Source organism: Solea senegalensis, unplaced genomic scaffold (genome assembly GCF_019176455.1).
Source record: "Solea senegalensis isolate Sse05_10M unplaced genomic scaffold, IFAPA_SoseM_1 scf7180000015071, whole genome shotgun sequence".
In the NCBI taxonomy this organism is placed as follows: domain Eukaryota; kingdom Metazoa; phylum Chordata; class Actinopteri; order Pleuronectiformes; family Soleidae; genus Solea; species Solea senegalensis.
Window position 1 is genome coordinate 160,982 of NW_025321214.1, and position 14,327 is coordinate 175,308.

The 14,327-nt window shown below is 40.2% G+C and overlaps 1 protein-coding gene across 3 annotated transcripts in view; it reads left to right on the top strand.

Moving 5' to 3' along the window:
* LOC122761912 (nuclear receptor subfamily 6 group A member 1-A-like) overlaps positions 1-14,327 on the top strand; it is a 78,642-nt gene that overhangs the window by 51,563 nt on the left and 12,752 nt on the right. Inside the window, exon 1 of one of the 3 annotated variants that reach the window (XM_044017096.1) lies at positions 9,049-9,128. The exons of 1 other annotated variant lie outside the window; for it this stretch is intronic. In XM_044017096.1, the coding sequence (XP_043873031.1) occupies positions 9,104-9,128 (25 nt within the window). In that variant the 5' untranslated portion in view covers positions 9,049-9,103. Of the gene's footprint in view, positions 1-9,048; positions 9,129-10,565; positions 10,820-14,327 lie in introns of those variants that run through there. One more of the 3 variants, XM_044017097.1, reaches the window with a different exon arrangement.

Genomic DNA, 14,327 nt, shown 5'->3' on the forward strand with positions numbered 1-14,327 from the left:
TGATGTCCAAGAGACTTTTATTCTAGATCTTATCTTGATAAAGGTGTGTATGTGAAACCATTTGCTGGGGCTGTTTATTTTAAATGTTCTAGGGGGTGGTGTGAAGCCATTCTGCTGTGCACAGTCCTTGGACCCACATCAGACTCAAAAGTGTGCTATTGTTGTCTAGTCGGTCAAGTTTCACGAGTATGTGACCATCTGTTGGCTCTCAGGATCAATTTATGGAATTTTTGCAAAACCTTTGAAATGGCAGCATTACCACAGTAACAGCATTTTACTATAAGTCATGAGTACTCTACAGTGTGTTTTTGCCCATGTCCCCCAATTCCGAGGTGGGTGCAGTAATACCTGTGAGTTGTTTTAAAAGTCTGCACAAAATGACCACACACTCCTGCTGTAACAGTGTTTGTACTTCTGCCATGTCAAATTATATATGAGAATATGTGTAATATATGTTTACTTTAGAGTGCCTTCATTTATTTATTATAATACAGATATTTGGTGTATTGATTATTTCATGCTATGGTTATGGTATCAGAAGGTGAGCGTGTGGTAGCGATATATCACCAAATTTTGACCTCCTACTTGTGTGTTGGTACATTTTCAAGTCATGTGAAAATATTTCCCCCCGGTCGACTTGTTGACTCACAGTTAGCTTTGGACAGGACACGATTCATCACATTCTAGCTACATTAAGCAAAGCAAACCCAGATTTTCAGCAGTTTATTCATTACATTACATGTCATTTTACATGTCTATGTATGTATGTATTCAAACATAATTAGTAGCACATAATTAGTAGCACATGTGATCTATTGCACTTACTGTATATGAATTAAAATGGTTATATGGCTCATGGGATGAGTTTCATGTGGGCTACTCAGAGCAGGAGCTGCCCAGTGCTGTGATGGTGTCCTGCAGGAGGTGCCATCCATCATAGATGATAGTTTGGTCAAGGGGGCATCCCAGGACCGTGTTGGCTTTTCTTCGGTCTGCCCTGACCCTTCCACTAGAGAGCAGCAGTATGGCCAGTCCAGTTCAGTTTATTGTTCAGGTGAAGTACTTGTTCACTGGTGTTTGGGGGGGTTCAGTTGTTGTCTGCTGCGTTAAGTTACACAACTGCTGACTGGAAATGTCAAACCAGGAGTCTTGCACAAAAAGAATCGTGTACATCTTCTTTCTTGTTGCTGCTGAAAATAAGTTCTACATCTGTCACTGGCTGCACTGATTTCTAAAAATCTGCCTGACCGAGACCCTCAGTTGGAATGAGACAAAAGGCCATGGAGGAGGACGTCCCTCCTGATGTGCCTCAGTCTGCTGTGGAGATTCTTCATACCAGGTTCGGGGTGGGGTCTCCACTGTGAAGCTATCTCTTAACATCTCGTAGTGTGTCTGTGTGTGGTGTGATTCTTTGATCTGTGTCGGATTTTTCAACCACATGACTGAATAAATGCACAGGTATGTGGTACGACACTGGATTTACAAGCTTTTTGTCTTCAGTTACAGGGAGCCATGACCATCATGTTCCATCTCCAATGTGGATAACTGTATAATGTTTCATAACCACTTCATCTTTTAAAAGCTGGATTCAGATCTGTGTCATCTAATTCAGAAAAGTGAGCCACGGCTGGAATATAAAGCCCTTCAGCTGACAGAAACCAAATAACATCAAAGGTGGTTTTGGATGTTTGGCAGCAGACTAGACGATTAGCAGCAGCAGCAGCAGCAGCAGCAGCAGCCGCCGCAGCCTCTCCTCCATTATTAAAGCTGCTAACCCACATCTATAGATTGTAATGGCTGCTCAGCTGCCTTTCAGGTCACAGACTGCTTCACTTTGATCAGTGTGTTTGTGTTTGTGAGTGAACAAGTCAGCTCATGCTGATGAATTATCAGGCTCTTTGTCTGCTGACAGAGCTCACATGGAGCTCTGTGTTTGTGTGATACTGCCCTCTGCTGGGGAAGTGGGTTCTCACCACCCTGGCCTTCTGATACCAAAGCCTGGCCCTTATCTGTAGCTGCCCCTAAACCTTATGAGTTACCCATGGAAATGAAATCTGCCCCAACCACTGAACATGTTAAATCACTTTTAAAGACCCACTTCTTCTCTGTGTTCACTTCGGGATCAGAAGAGTCAACCCGGATACATCTAGATTTTACCATTTTATTGTTGTTATTATGTTACTATTTTACTTGCTCAAACTTGGTTGTTTTTAAATGTGCTCTAGAAGTAAAGTTGACTTGACATAATCATAGCTTAAAATGGTAATATATTGATTATTTCAATTCAATATTCTAATACTTTACATTACTGTAGAGTGACAACATGGTAATTGTATGGTTATATGTTTTTTAACATGGATGTGTAATTATGGTAATAACATCTTATTTCTAATATATTTACAGCTTTGTGATGATGTCACAGGAATACCATGTCATTCCCAACGTAATAGCCTGGCATTCAAAATGATTGGGCTACTATCAGTGTAATACCTCCACATTAGCATCTTGCTTACAATGAGCCAGCTCGTCTATATCCAGTTAGAGATGTTTGTACAGTCGCTGTAGAAGATACCTAGAGTATTTATTGACACATTACAGAATTTAGTGGAGGCGAGGCTGTACGCACAGGGACGCATACATGTAACGACTTTGTCACTTTAGGCCACGTTGAATCCCTCAGCGCTAACTACAAAACAACTACTATCAAACAATGTATGTGTTTTCAATTGACATTGGTATTTTTAATCGTTAACATATTCATATGAAGTCCAAGTTTCATCTCAACAACAACTGACTGGAATTACTTGGAATTATTTAATTACAATTAAATAAATGTAATTCATACATGTTGGAAATAATTCATACAGTTTATTTAAGTTTATTAAGTTTATTTAATATTAGACATATATGATGTATGTTACACAATAAACTAGGTACAGATACAAAAGTAAATCCAGTGCTTCACTCTGAGACTACATTTTATTTACTTTAATTTGGAAGTGACATTTTCAAACAACAGAGTATTGATGTTCCATGTCACCTCTGTCCATACTAGCAATCAGAGAATGCATCACCTGACATTTTTTTTAATTTAAAGATTCTTTTTGAACTTTACTTGATTATAGCTATTACTATCTGAGATATACACATCTGATCTTGTTAAATAGGACTTCCAGTGTTACATTTAAATGCTGTCATTCAAATCCAATGATTTTGGAATTTGTGTGTGTTTTTTTTTTTACAGTTTTGCCCATTATAAAAAAAGTAGTGATTGAAAATGTAATCATGTTTTTGTGACGTCATCACTGATCAGATCTACCCACAATGTAAAGGGAACATATACTTAGGTGATCACCTACCCATCACAAAGGATTCTGGTTGATCTGTCAAAACCTGAAGACTGAAAATTTATAACAGAAATCCAAACTTACAGATAACCCCATGTTGATGTAAACATCATTATGGATGAGCTAACTTGATGTCCATTATTAGTATTAGTCCAATTGTTCGGCTATCAGAAAGTTAAAATAGAAAAGGAAATCTAATACTATCCACACCTCATTAATTGCTTAACTTAGCACAAACAGTAGAATTGTATCTTAAAGAGCAGCAACAGCATTTTAACTGTGATGTTTATTTGTCATATTTCACAAAATGTTTCTAATTTATCTTGTGACTTGTGAGGATTATATTGTGGCCCATAGGCAACATTCAATGGTTCCTTGTGAACCATTGAATTACTCAATACATTGGACACTCGGGGACTGTTTATAGATGATCTCTTATTCTAATCCATGTTAGACATAGACAACAGATATAATTTGTGACATTTCTGCATAAAAATATCTATAAATGAGACTATACTTTATTTTGTTTAGTTGTATGCTGACATTAGCCAAAGCATTTCCAACAAAATCCATATAAATCTGTATTTCTATTCAAGGTAAGGTCAGTTTCATTTAGGTTACCATTTAATAATCATAATAATCATCCTACTGTCGCTGCTGTAGATCAGTGGTTCCCAACCTTTTTTCCTTGAAGGACAAACCCCCCCCCCGACCCAAACCCTTGTCCAGGGCACACACACAAAAAAGAATAAAGTAAAAAGTTCATATGCAAAATAAACGGCAGTTGTAGTTTTTTCTTCCTATTCTGACAGTGTGTATAGATAAAAACTGTCATGTGCTTCCATTGAATCAAAACCAAGGTATTGCCTTGTTTGCCTCACAAACTCAGAGCATTCAATGCTCTGCCCCCCCCCATGTGATCTCTGGCACCCCCCTAAGGGGGGCTTGGACCCCAGGTTGGGAACCATGGCTGTAGATAACGGTTATTTAGAGGTTTGGAGAGCACCTTTTCTGTGAGAAAGTCCAATTTCTTGAAAGTGGTTAGGGTTAGCCTACCCACTTATAGGCAATATAGCATTTGAGATTATTAGCACTCCAAACTCTAGAAGCACTGGACAACTCAGAGCTTCCTGTGTAACATCTGAATGCCTTTAATTCCTCTAATTCCTAATATTTTCTTAAAAGGTCCGTATTTGCTTGAAAACCATTGGGAGATTCATATATTCAGTATGTCCGTCAATGTTATATGAAGGATATACAGTATAGGCTTCAGGGATGTTTTCATCAGTAGAGAAATGCAGAAAGTCTGATGTACTTTGCAACGCTTAAGATTTAAAGTCAGGAAATAGATTCATGCTGTGGGAATCAGAGTGCATGTATCTATAGCTGCATTTCCGCCATGCAGTTTGGAACAAAGCACCTTTAGGTGCCAGGCCACTGTGGTAGGTGCCATAATAAAATAATATAGGGTTGTAAAGGTTCATATGACAGAGTTGAACTGACTAAAAACATAACTCACTCATGGCAGAGTTCACTTTCTAATCCAGTCAGCGGTAATGATGTTTGCTAAGTGACATCAACCAACAAACCAGAAGAACTAAACACAACACATTTAGCTTTCTACCACCAATTTAGCAAATTCAAAACTAAACTGTGACCCTAAATGTGTACCCATTCACACTGTATGACTGTTTGAGTGTGAATGGGTGAATGGCAAAACTGTAGTGTAAAGCAACTTTGAGTGGTTATCAAGACCAGAAAAGTGCAAACCATTCATGTACTAAACAGTGATGTTTGTGAACTGGTACACATCTTACAGAATGCCAAAAAAGTGGGACTGTACACATCAGCTTTGAGTCAGCTAAGAATGAGCCAGGTCACATGAAGACCATTGTGACCTGGGGCCTGTTGAAGTTCTTTGTGTTAACAGTGGAGGGTTTTGTGACGGTGTGTAGAAGAGGGAGGGGATCTAAGACAAAAGACATGCTCTTTGTTACTCAATCTTTAGGCAAATGCTGAAAACAAGGCACCAAACAGTGAATCAAACCAGCATTTCAGCTAACAATTTTGTGCTATAACCAGTGACCAGTAGTCCTCACTGAGACCAAAACCTGGTCCTAATGATACAGATTCACTGTTAACAAAAAGCTAACGGTGAGAAAAAGTGATTAACCTATTCTTAAGATGACTTGGACTTAACCATAGATTTTGTTGGCTTTTGTTGGCTTTTTGTTCAATTGGCAAAGACAGTTTTTTTCTCATGTTCCCGCTGGCAGCCTTGTTTTCAGTATGAGTGTCCATGCATCCGGTTGGTTCCCATCGACTGCAGCTTGCTAACTATTGCCATGTTTCCACCAAGTGGAACTATCCAGTTTGATGCTATGTATTTTATTACGCTTCCATTACGAATAGTACCAAAATAACCAGCCCCAATTGTACCAGAGTAATGGTAACGGTAAGTCCATTCTCTAAGTCTATTCTCATCCAAAGCTACAAACTGAGCCTGCTGGTTGTCCTCCATTGTTGTCTGTTGTGTTGTTGACTCTTGTGTCACATTTGATGTTGTTATTTGTTGTTGTCGCACCGGTATGACGTCACACCGCTACTGTTCTCAGTTGAAAAGCAAGTCTGACCTTGGGCTTTACCATTCCAATCCATACCATACTGTACTAAACTGAACTGTACCATGATGGAAACATGGCCTGTAGGTCCTGTAAGGCATTTCCTGTAAGGCATTTAAACTTTGTGTTTTTCCCACTCTAAATTGTATGTAATTCTGATTAAAACAGCATTTTAATTGTAGAGGAAATTGACTGAATATGATACTAAACTACTGTTGTGTCTGTAGTACATGTCACTGTTTTACTTGAGGGACTTTCTACTGTTAAATATTGCAAAACTATTTTAGCTAGATCTGGCTAATGCTACACTGCTGGAAATCACTTATTATTCACTGCTCTAAAAAACTTCCCAGGAGCACAATTACTGTTTTGAAGTGGCAAAGAAGTACTGATATCTGAAAGTGTAGCGTAGGCCGTATCTGAGGGGAAAATAATACACATCATAGACATGATTTTGGAAAAGTACGTAGATGTTAGCACTTTGTTGCATGGGAGGCATTTCCAATACTTTTATCATAACATCTCTAAATACAACAGTACAAGGACACAACAACATAGTAAACAAATAGAATAAATAAATCCCACCAACTACTACTAAACTGTAACTAATAAAATTGGAGTTGGACATTTTGAATAATGTCCTAAAAGGTAAAAAGAAAAAAATCTTAAACATTGAATTATAAAAGTAAAAGTGGCATTAAAGATGTGGACCAGAGTGTAAAATGTGATTATGATAATCAAAAGATTGACAGAATCAATTTTCAATCAATTTATGCTGCTTAAACCACTTAAACTTAAGAGACTTCAAATACGTTTACCTCATTAAAACCATTTAATGATTTATTATAGGAGGGTTAGGAGGTTTATATCTTTATTAGAAAAGGAAATTAAAGAAAACAAGTGAAGAGTGATATGATATTCTGTGCTAGTGACATAGGGGTCACTTAAATATGTTTGTGTAGTGAATTATTTACAGATAAATGTATGTTCATGTGAGTTTGTTTGTTTTGTAAATCCATTAGGATTCCACATCATGACTGGGATGCAATTAACCAGTTTGTGTACTTGATGCACAGACTGTAGGTCACATAAGAGAAGGTGAAACTATGTAGTAGAGGAAGTGTAACAGAGACTGGGCGTCGCAGCACATGTGTCCCAAACATTCCTGATGAGCAACTTGGTTTGCTCCTCCTGCCTCATGACAGCAGATAACCAGCAGGGCCCGAGCCCTCGCTGCGCTCCAGCTGACTTCAAGGTTAAAGGCAACATGGCTGATTATGCTGTTTGTCCTCGCCACATGGGAGGAGAGGTGCTAAGGTCAAAGGTGACATATGCTGCTGGTAATGGTTCATGAAAGGCCGGTTAAACTATGAAAATTCCTTTAGTAAAGAATTATATCAGTTTGAAAAATACATGCATTAAAAACAGATTTGAAGTGGGTCACTTTATTTTTCCTATTCCTCAGGCGTTGTCTTAGTAAATAACATTACTACTGAAATCTTTATGTAAGGATATTCTTGACGAGATCCTCTTGGCCCTGCCTTTGACACACTGACATGTGGTAGCAGACTCTTATAGTCTTTTTATCGAATGCAAGCTCCCCTTTGATGCTGTCAACAGGGAGATCTTGTTTGTACCTGCTGACTGACCTGTTCATCGGGACCGCTCAGTTGCTGTTTATGTGAATTGTCCTCCCAAGCCCAGCAGCGACTGGCTCAGTCGATCCAACAAATGTTTTAATTATTGTGTTAGTGCATTCTAGAAGTAGACCCTTAAAATGCATGTAAACAAAGTGGCCTCAGCGCTCTGTGCGTTTCATGCCCTCAAATGGTAGAAGAAGCTACTGCACAGAAGAAAACAGTGGAGAAAAACTCCAGACTACAGCATCTTTGGACCGAAGAGACTGAATTATACTTTATTTATCATTAAATATTTTGAAATGCCCAAGTGCCAGAGGAATGCTACTATACCAACCAGCATATGCTGTGTTCCATTTACATTAGAACTCAGAAGTCGGAACTAGAAGTGATGTCTTCTCTGAGTTCACTGTGTTTCAGTTGAGAAATGCAAACCTATTAGGCTAGCCATTGTTAGCAATAGCATTTGATAACAACATTCCTCATGGTATTGTGTGCACATAAACTAAACATAAAATATGTCTACAGTAAAAAATTGAACTTTTGATTTACCGTGAAACTAATATGACAGAAGTGCTATCAGTGGTTAAAGTACCGGTAGTAGCATTTGTATGGTTGCAGCCATCTTGGAATCCTAACTCGGGTTACATGAGGTTGCTCATCGTTTTTTGTTCATCCTAGTTCAGGGGCCTTCAATGACCTCAGAAATTTGACTTCTCACTAAAAATGGAATGGGAAATGGTATACTGTACATTCAGGTGGACCCAAATTAGCCTCAGCACCAAGCTTGTATTTGTACTATATAGAAGACAACAGTGAGGAAAACATGGAGCTACCCAGCACCCTAATTAGAAGACAGAATTTATCCTCTGTCATCTTAAAGGTAGACAGCGTCAATATTTGCAGAGTGAAATTACGCTCAACAGTGCAGCAACATATCTGCAGCAAACATGAAGTGTGACTGATTTTATATGAAACAAATACACGTTCTGACTAGAAATGGAAAACACTTAATACTGACTCACTAAAAGAAGACATATCGCCACCTAGCTTTGTAGAGTAGAACACATGACTTTCTTGCTAGCACCAGGACAAGGTAATTGAGCCGTTCATTGGGACATTTGAGTCTCTGCCTGCTTGTATTTGAACAAACCTTCTGTTTTGTTTGTGAATGTGAAAAGCTTCTTATTTGTGACTTAGTGGAGCCAGGTCATTAGCATTCTCAATGGGGGTTGGGCTGTGGGGGGTGGGGGTGCTGCTGCTGCTGTGAGAGTGAACAGGAGGTATTGGGTGGAGCTGTGGAGAGGGTGGGCCGGTAGCCTGGCTGGAGGATCAGGACAGAGCTTGTCCACTGTAGTGTGGAGTTGGGACCGGGGTAGAGAGGAGGCAGCCTGCTGGACACACGTACAGGTTATAGGCAGCAGCGTGTAGGGTGTGGCACACTGGTGAAACACTGGATGCTTCTCACTATGATCCCCTAGCCAGACCACTGGAGGGGATGAAGGAAGAGAACCCACTGGATGGTAAGATACTGTACCTCTGTAGCTCTCACATGTTTAAGGCTGGTTACCATGGCACCAAGTTAAGGGGTTAAAGTCATGCTGACAAAAAAAGATGACGTGGATCATTTCAGTCAAAGGTGCAATTAGGAATACAGAGAGTGATATCTGTGAAGTTGTGTTTATAGGGCTGTCTTCAGTTGTGTGCCCTTACCTGCAATACTGGTTTCTTGTTCTGTTCTTGTAGAAATATTGAAATAATTCAGCAAAATAGGCTGTGATTCTGAAATATTTCTTGTGTACACACTGGCAGATGTACAAGACTTTATCCAATCACATTACACAAAAGAAAGAAACCAGAAAGTATCCAACCCAAAAACAACTGCAGTAGGAAGATTGCCCAACATTGCGAGCCTCATCTACCTCGTAATACATTGACATTCATGTTCAAACGCAAATTTCACCAATTTTCAGTCATTTCATTTGTGACTGTGCTATGATCATATATGTCATTTTTTTATTTTATATTGTACAAGTGCAGAAGGGAAGTAGAGACAGTGACTACTCAAAAACCTAGTTTAGATTTAGATTTTCTGAATGAATGAGTCATGGAAATAGAATTTCCGCTCCAAATTCTGGAGTTGACACTGAACAGTTTAAAGTCCAGTCTGCATTGTCGTTAACAGAGTTACCTCATCTTACATACATTAAACAAGGTTAGATCAAACTAAGTAGAAAAGTAAAATGTTAACATTCTCTTTTAAATCACTAAAGTATACAGTACTGCAACAATGTCTGAGTTAATACATTAATTAGCCACTTTAATTATTCATTCTGAGGTTTTTCAGCTTCTTAAATGTGAATCGGGGGGTTTCTTTGCTTCTCTATATCAAATACTCGACATCGTCTTATTGGCATTTGTTTTTACCTTCCTGTTTTTCCTAATTAATAGATCAATCAATAATGAAAACCCTATGTGTTAGCTTGTACCTTTGACTTGACATCAGCTGATCTGACGGGGGACGGTGGTTAATATTATGGGGTGGACCCTGACTGGCAGGTTTCGAATTCAACTGCAACATTGTTGATGTTCAGGAAAAAACAAATGGTTCCTTCCGCCTCCTGGTCTTCACCTTCTCTATCGACCCACGGCCTGACTTTCCACTCCGTAACCAATCGAGCTGTGAAACTTTAGCTGTAACCTTCTTCTCTGCCTCACTGAGTGCTTCAATTAGTTAATGTCTGTGTGTTTTGTCAGCTTGAACCTCTGTTTATGCTTGGACATGCACTTTGGTCCTCTTCAGAAGTGCCACAGGCAGGGGGACCAAGGGGAGGGGAGGGGGGGACACTCATTCTGGTGCAGGGCCAGAGGAGGAGGAGGAGGGGGCGGCGGTCGTATTGTTGAACGGCAGCGAAAATAGGACTATCAGTTCCACTCAGATAACCCCTAGCTGTCATTGGACCTCAAGCCAAGCGGTGACCCCGGGGCTTGAACTCTGCGGTCATGTGACCAGGCAGTAAAGTGACCAGTGCTGTTGCAGGGCTCTGCCTGCGGTCAGAACGAGGCAGGCTGTCGAGGGAAATAGGAAGCAGGGAGAGATAGAGAAAGAAAAGAATCATGAGGCGAGCAGGCCCACTGGCCTTTCTTTAGCTGAGTCCTTGCTTGAATGGGGCCGAGGCAAACTGGAAGAAGCATGAAATGGATACATGGGAAGGTAAGGAAGGCAACTGGAGGAGGAGGAGGCTATCGTTTTCTTTTAGTGAATGAGAGAGGACGGTTGTGTGAAATCAAGCAGAGAACATACACATGTAGATGTTGATTGTACGTTTGAGGCTGTTTCATTTTCAGTCGGTTATTACTAATTCATCAAATACATCTTTAAATAAAGAGTATTTGAGAAACAACTCATTGTACTGCTTTAAAAAAACAATATAGCAGAATATATTTTGCTATTGAAAATAAGTTTCCAGATAAACACTGTTCTCTTCTTAGATTTCTTCTTTAGCTCAAGCAAACTGTTGCTAAATCTGTGTGTTGTATGTGATAGGATCAATCGTCTACACTCAGGCGTTAGTCAATGATTTTCAGGTCAGTCTTTTCACTGCACTACCTGTGATGCCTTCAAGTGCTTTGTTTTTGTCGGTGGAATCGTGCATCTCTGCAGTACTGTACGTATTGATCTGTGGTACGTGGTCGCAGGGCAGAGTTGATATAATGGAGAATGTGGCTCGGCTGCTCACTCACCAATTTCTTGAATGCTGAGTTTTAACATATTGTTAATTTTCTTCCCTTTATTCTCTTTTCTTGATGCTTCACTTTGACCCTGTTTTGAATGATGGTGGTCTTCTTCACAGACAACATTTCTTTCTCTCCCGGCCTTGGCGAGCTTTCCTTGACCCACACTGACGATACTCTCCCCCAAAATTGCTTTTAGCTCATCTTGCTTTTGTCGCTTCATTTGGCGAGGTGAATTATCTTAAGTGCTGGAGTAAAATAACCTTCTTTTGGCAGTTTTCACTCTACATCCCACTGGGAGCAGCCACCCACCCACCCGTCCACCCAGCCTCCAAACCGCCTCCTCACCATGTATTGCAGGAATTTGGAATGTGATCCTTTCTCACTCTTGAGATATATTCCACATGGCAAAGCAAACTCAGTCACCAAAGTGTTGTGGACTGTTCCATCACTGGTGTGCGCTTTTCTTTGTGACTGAAGTGCTCATCTCACTGTGTTTGCTGATTGTGTCGTTTACTTAAATTATTATGGGGTTTTTCCCTTTCTTATCTGTACGTGATGACTTTAAGGACAGTGGAAGAATTTCTGGTTGTGTTTCCTTGACTTCCTCAGGGAATTTGGGATAGCATGTGGAGGAACTGTGATACTGTAATTGTCCCCTCCCCCCATCATGTTAATCCTCCTGCCAGCAGCAGCCATGTTGGTTGTGCTCCAGCTGAAGGAGAGTGAACTCCTCACTTCTTTCTCCTGTTCCTCAACACATTACATTAAATTGGCGTTTTTGTTTGATTGTACTGTATTAGAGCATTTGTGGCACTGAAAACAAACCAAAGCACTAGAGGTGAGGATGTGGATGTAGATGTGGGGCCAGAAGCTGTGTGTGTGTGTGTGTGTGTGTGTGTGTGTGTGTGTGTGTGTGTGAAGATCAATAGTAACAGTGGGGGAGGTCAGGGACTCCTGTGACTCTGTAATGCCGCCTATAAATAGCCAATAACAGGCTGCTCATTCTGTGCATGCTCCTTTTCTGTGATTTCTGTGAAACATATCCATCTCCCCTGCTTTGTGCAAACCAAACCATCAAGTCCACCATGTTGCTCATCTTTGCCTTTCAAGGGTGTGTTATTTCCACTGGCCTTGCACCCTTCCCCCTGCACACACACACACACACACATACACACACACACGCACGCTCACACAGACAGACAGAATGGGACTTTGCAAATGTCATTTCGTTTTTATAGAACCTGCACCGACATCTTTACATTTGACAGTGTTTGGGGTATTTTTCCTGCATGGGGAGTCATCACTGTTGCCTGCTAATACAGAAGAGAGAGTCCACATTAACAAGCACTTTTATGTGCCCATGTATCCAAAAGGATGTGCCGTAAAAAACTAAACAACAAAAGAGACTGAACACCTGGTTTATATCAGTGCATGCTGGCTCTTGACATTAAAGAGGAGCTCAGGGCCAAGAAGCAGCTCCTGCAGAGGTTTTAATGTTCAGCAAACATGGTGGAAAGAAACAAGACGCCGGCTTTAACAGTGATGTCTAACAAGCCTCATTTCCACACAGCTTTAACCACATTTAACGTGGGTGTAAAATACAGAACACGCTTCATAATCACAAAATGGAACACAGTTTTTCAGTTTTTAAAATAGTGACTATAATAGATACTGATACATTTTAATAGCTCAACTCAAAAATTTGTTTAATTTAGGGCTGCAATTATTAATTGATTGGTAATCACTAAATTGATCTTCAACTATTTTGAGAATGGATTACTCAGGATTACTCATTCTTAGTGTAGGGTTATTATTTAAACAAGCAATGTGATTTTTAAATATTTTTTGGTTTGTTTGCTCCATTTAACAAAGAAATCATTCAAACTGAATCATTTCCATTTGTGGACAAAACAAGACATCATCATTTCAAGGTTTGCAAAACACAAATCAACATTTTTTAACCAAACAATTAATCGACTGATGAATTGATTGTGAAGATAATTGTTGTTGCAGCCCTGGTTTAAATCTGTTTAAATTCTGAATTTAAATACAAACAACAACTGTAACTAAAGGTAATCTCCTTAAGGCAGATGGTTCTTTATTTCTCAGCTAAGATACTTGAAGATATGTTGTCACTGAAAAATCAGCACAAGCATGAAACAAATGAGCCAGTCCTACCATTTGTCTACAGCACAACACTAGTTGAAATATTAAAGCTCATGTATGTCAGTCCACACTTAGCTCCTCCTCTTATATGCAGACTTTGGTTTCTAAAGAAAACATTTAAATGATCGTTTCAGATGCTAACAAAGCTGAGACGGGGAGGCAGACTCCAGCGCTCGAGCTTTTTGCAACATTATTTAACAATCAGCAACGCCGGCATTTGCATGACATTAACATGGAGCCTATCTTTGGTGTGGTATTACTCAATGCTAATGATTTAGCCTCTAAGCCTGGGTGTATATTATCAGGACTGCAACGTCAACAGGTCGCCTTTGTCTTGGGGATGAGCCCAATCTACAACTGCATGCATGTAACTTTCCAGATTAGCATCACAGTGTGGGCTGCTGGGAAAGCTGTGCCAGAGTCCCAGAGGGTCTTCACATGCTTTTCTACATACCAGTCATAGTAAGACAGAGAGAGAGGGAGACACTGCTTCCCCTCCTCACCCCCAGGTAGGAGAGATAAGTTTCAGAGGAGCAGAAGAGATATGAGCAGTAGAGGTGGGGGGAGCAGAGACAGAGAGAATTAGAGAGGGTGGGTGCCAGCAGCGGAAAAGTACAGCACATTCCTCCAACCCCCGCTCCTTGTCTCAGCTGGGCATGATTGTGATGGAAAGCCCGAGACAAAACCTGAAGGGAGAAAAAAGCCTTCAGCGGCCAGGCCTTGTTGCTCTGTCAGCCACTCAAAAGGCTGCTTTACATTACACTCTGGGCTTTGTGTGCGCTGACCAGGCACAATGGGGGAGATCTGGCCACGATACA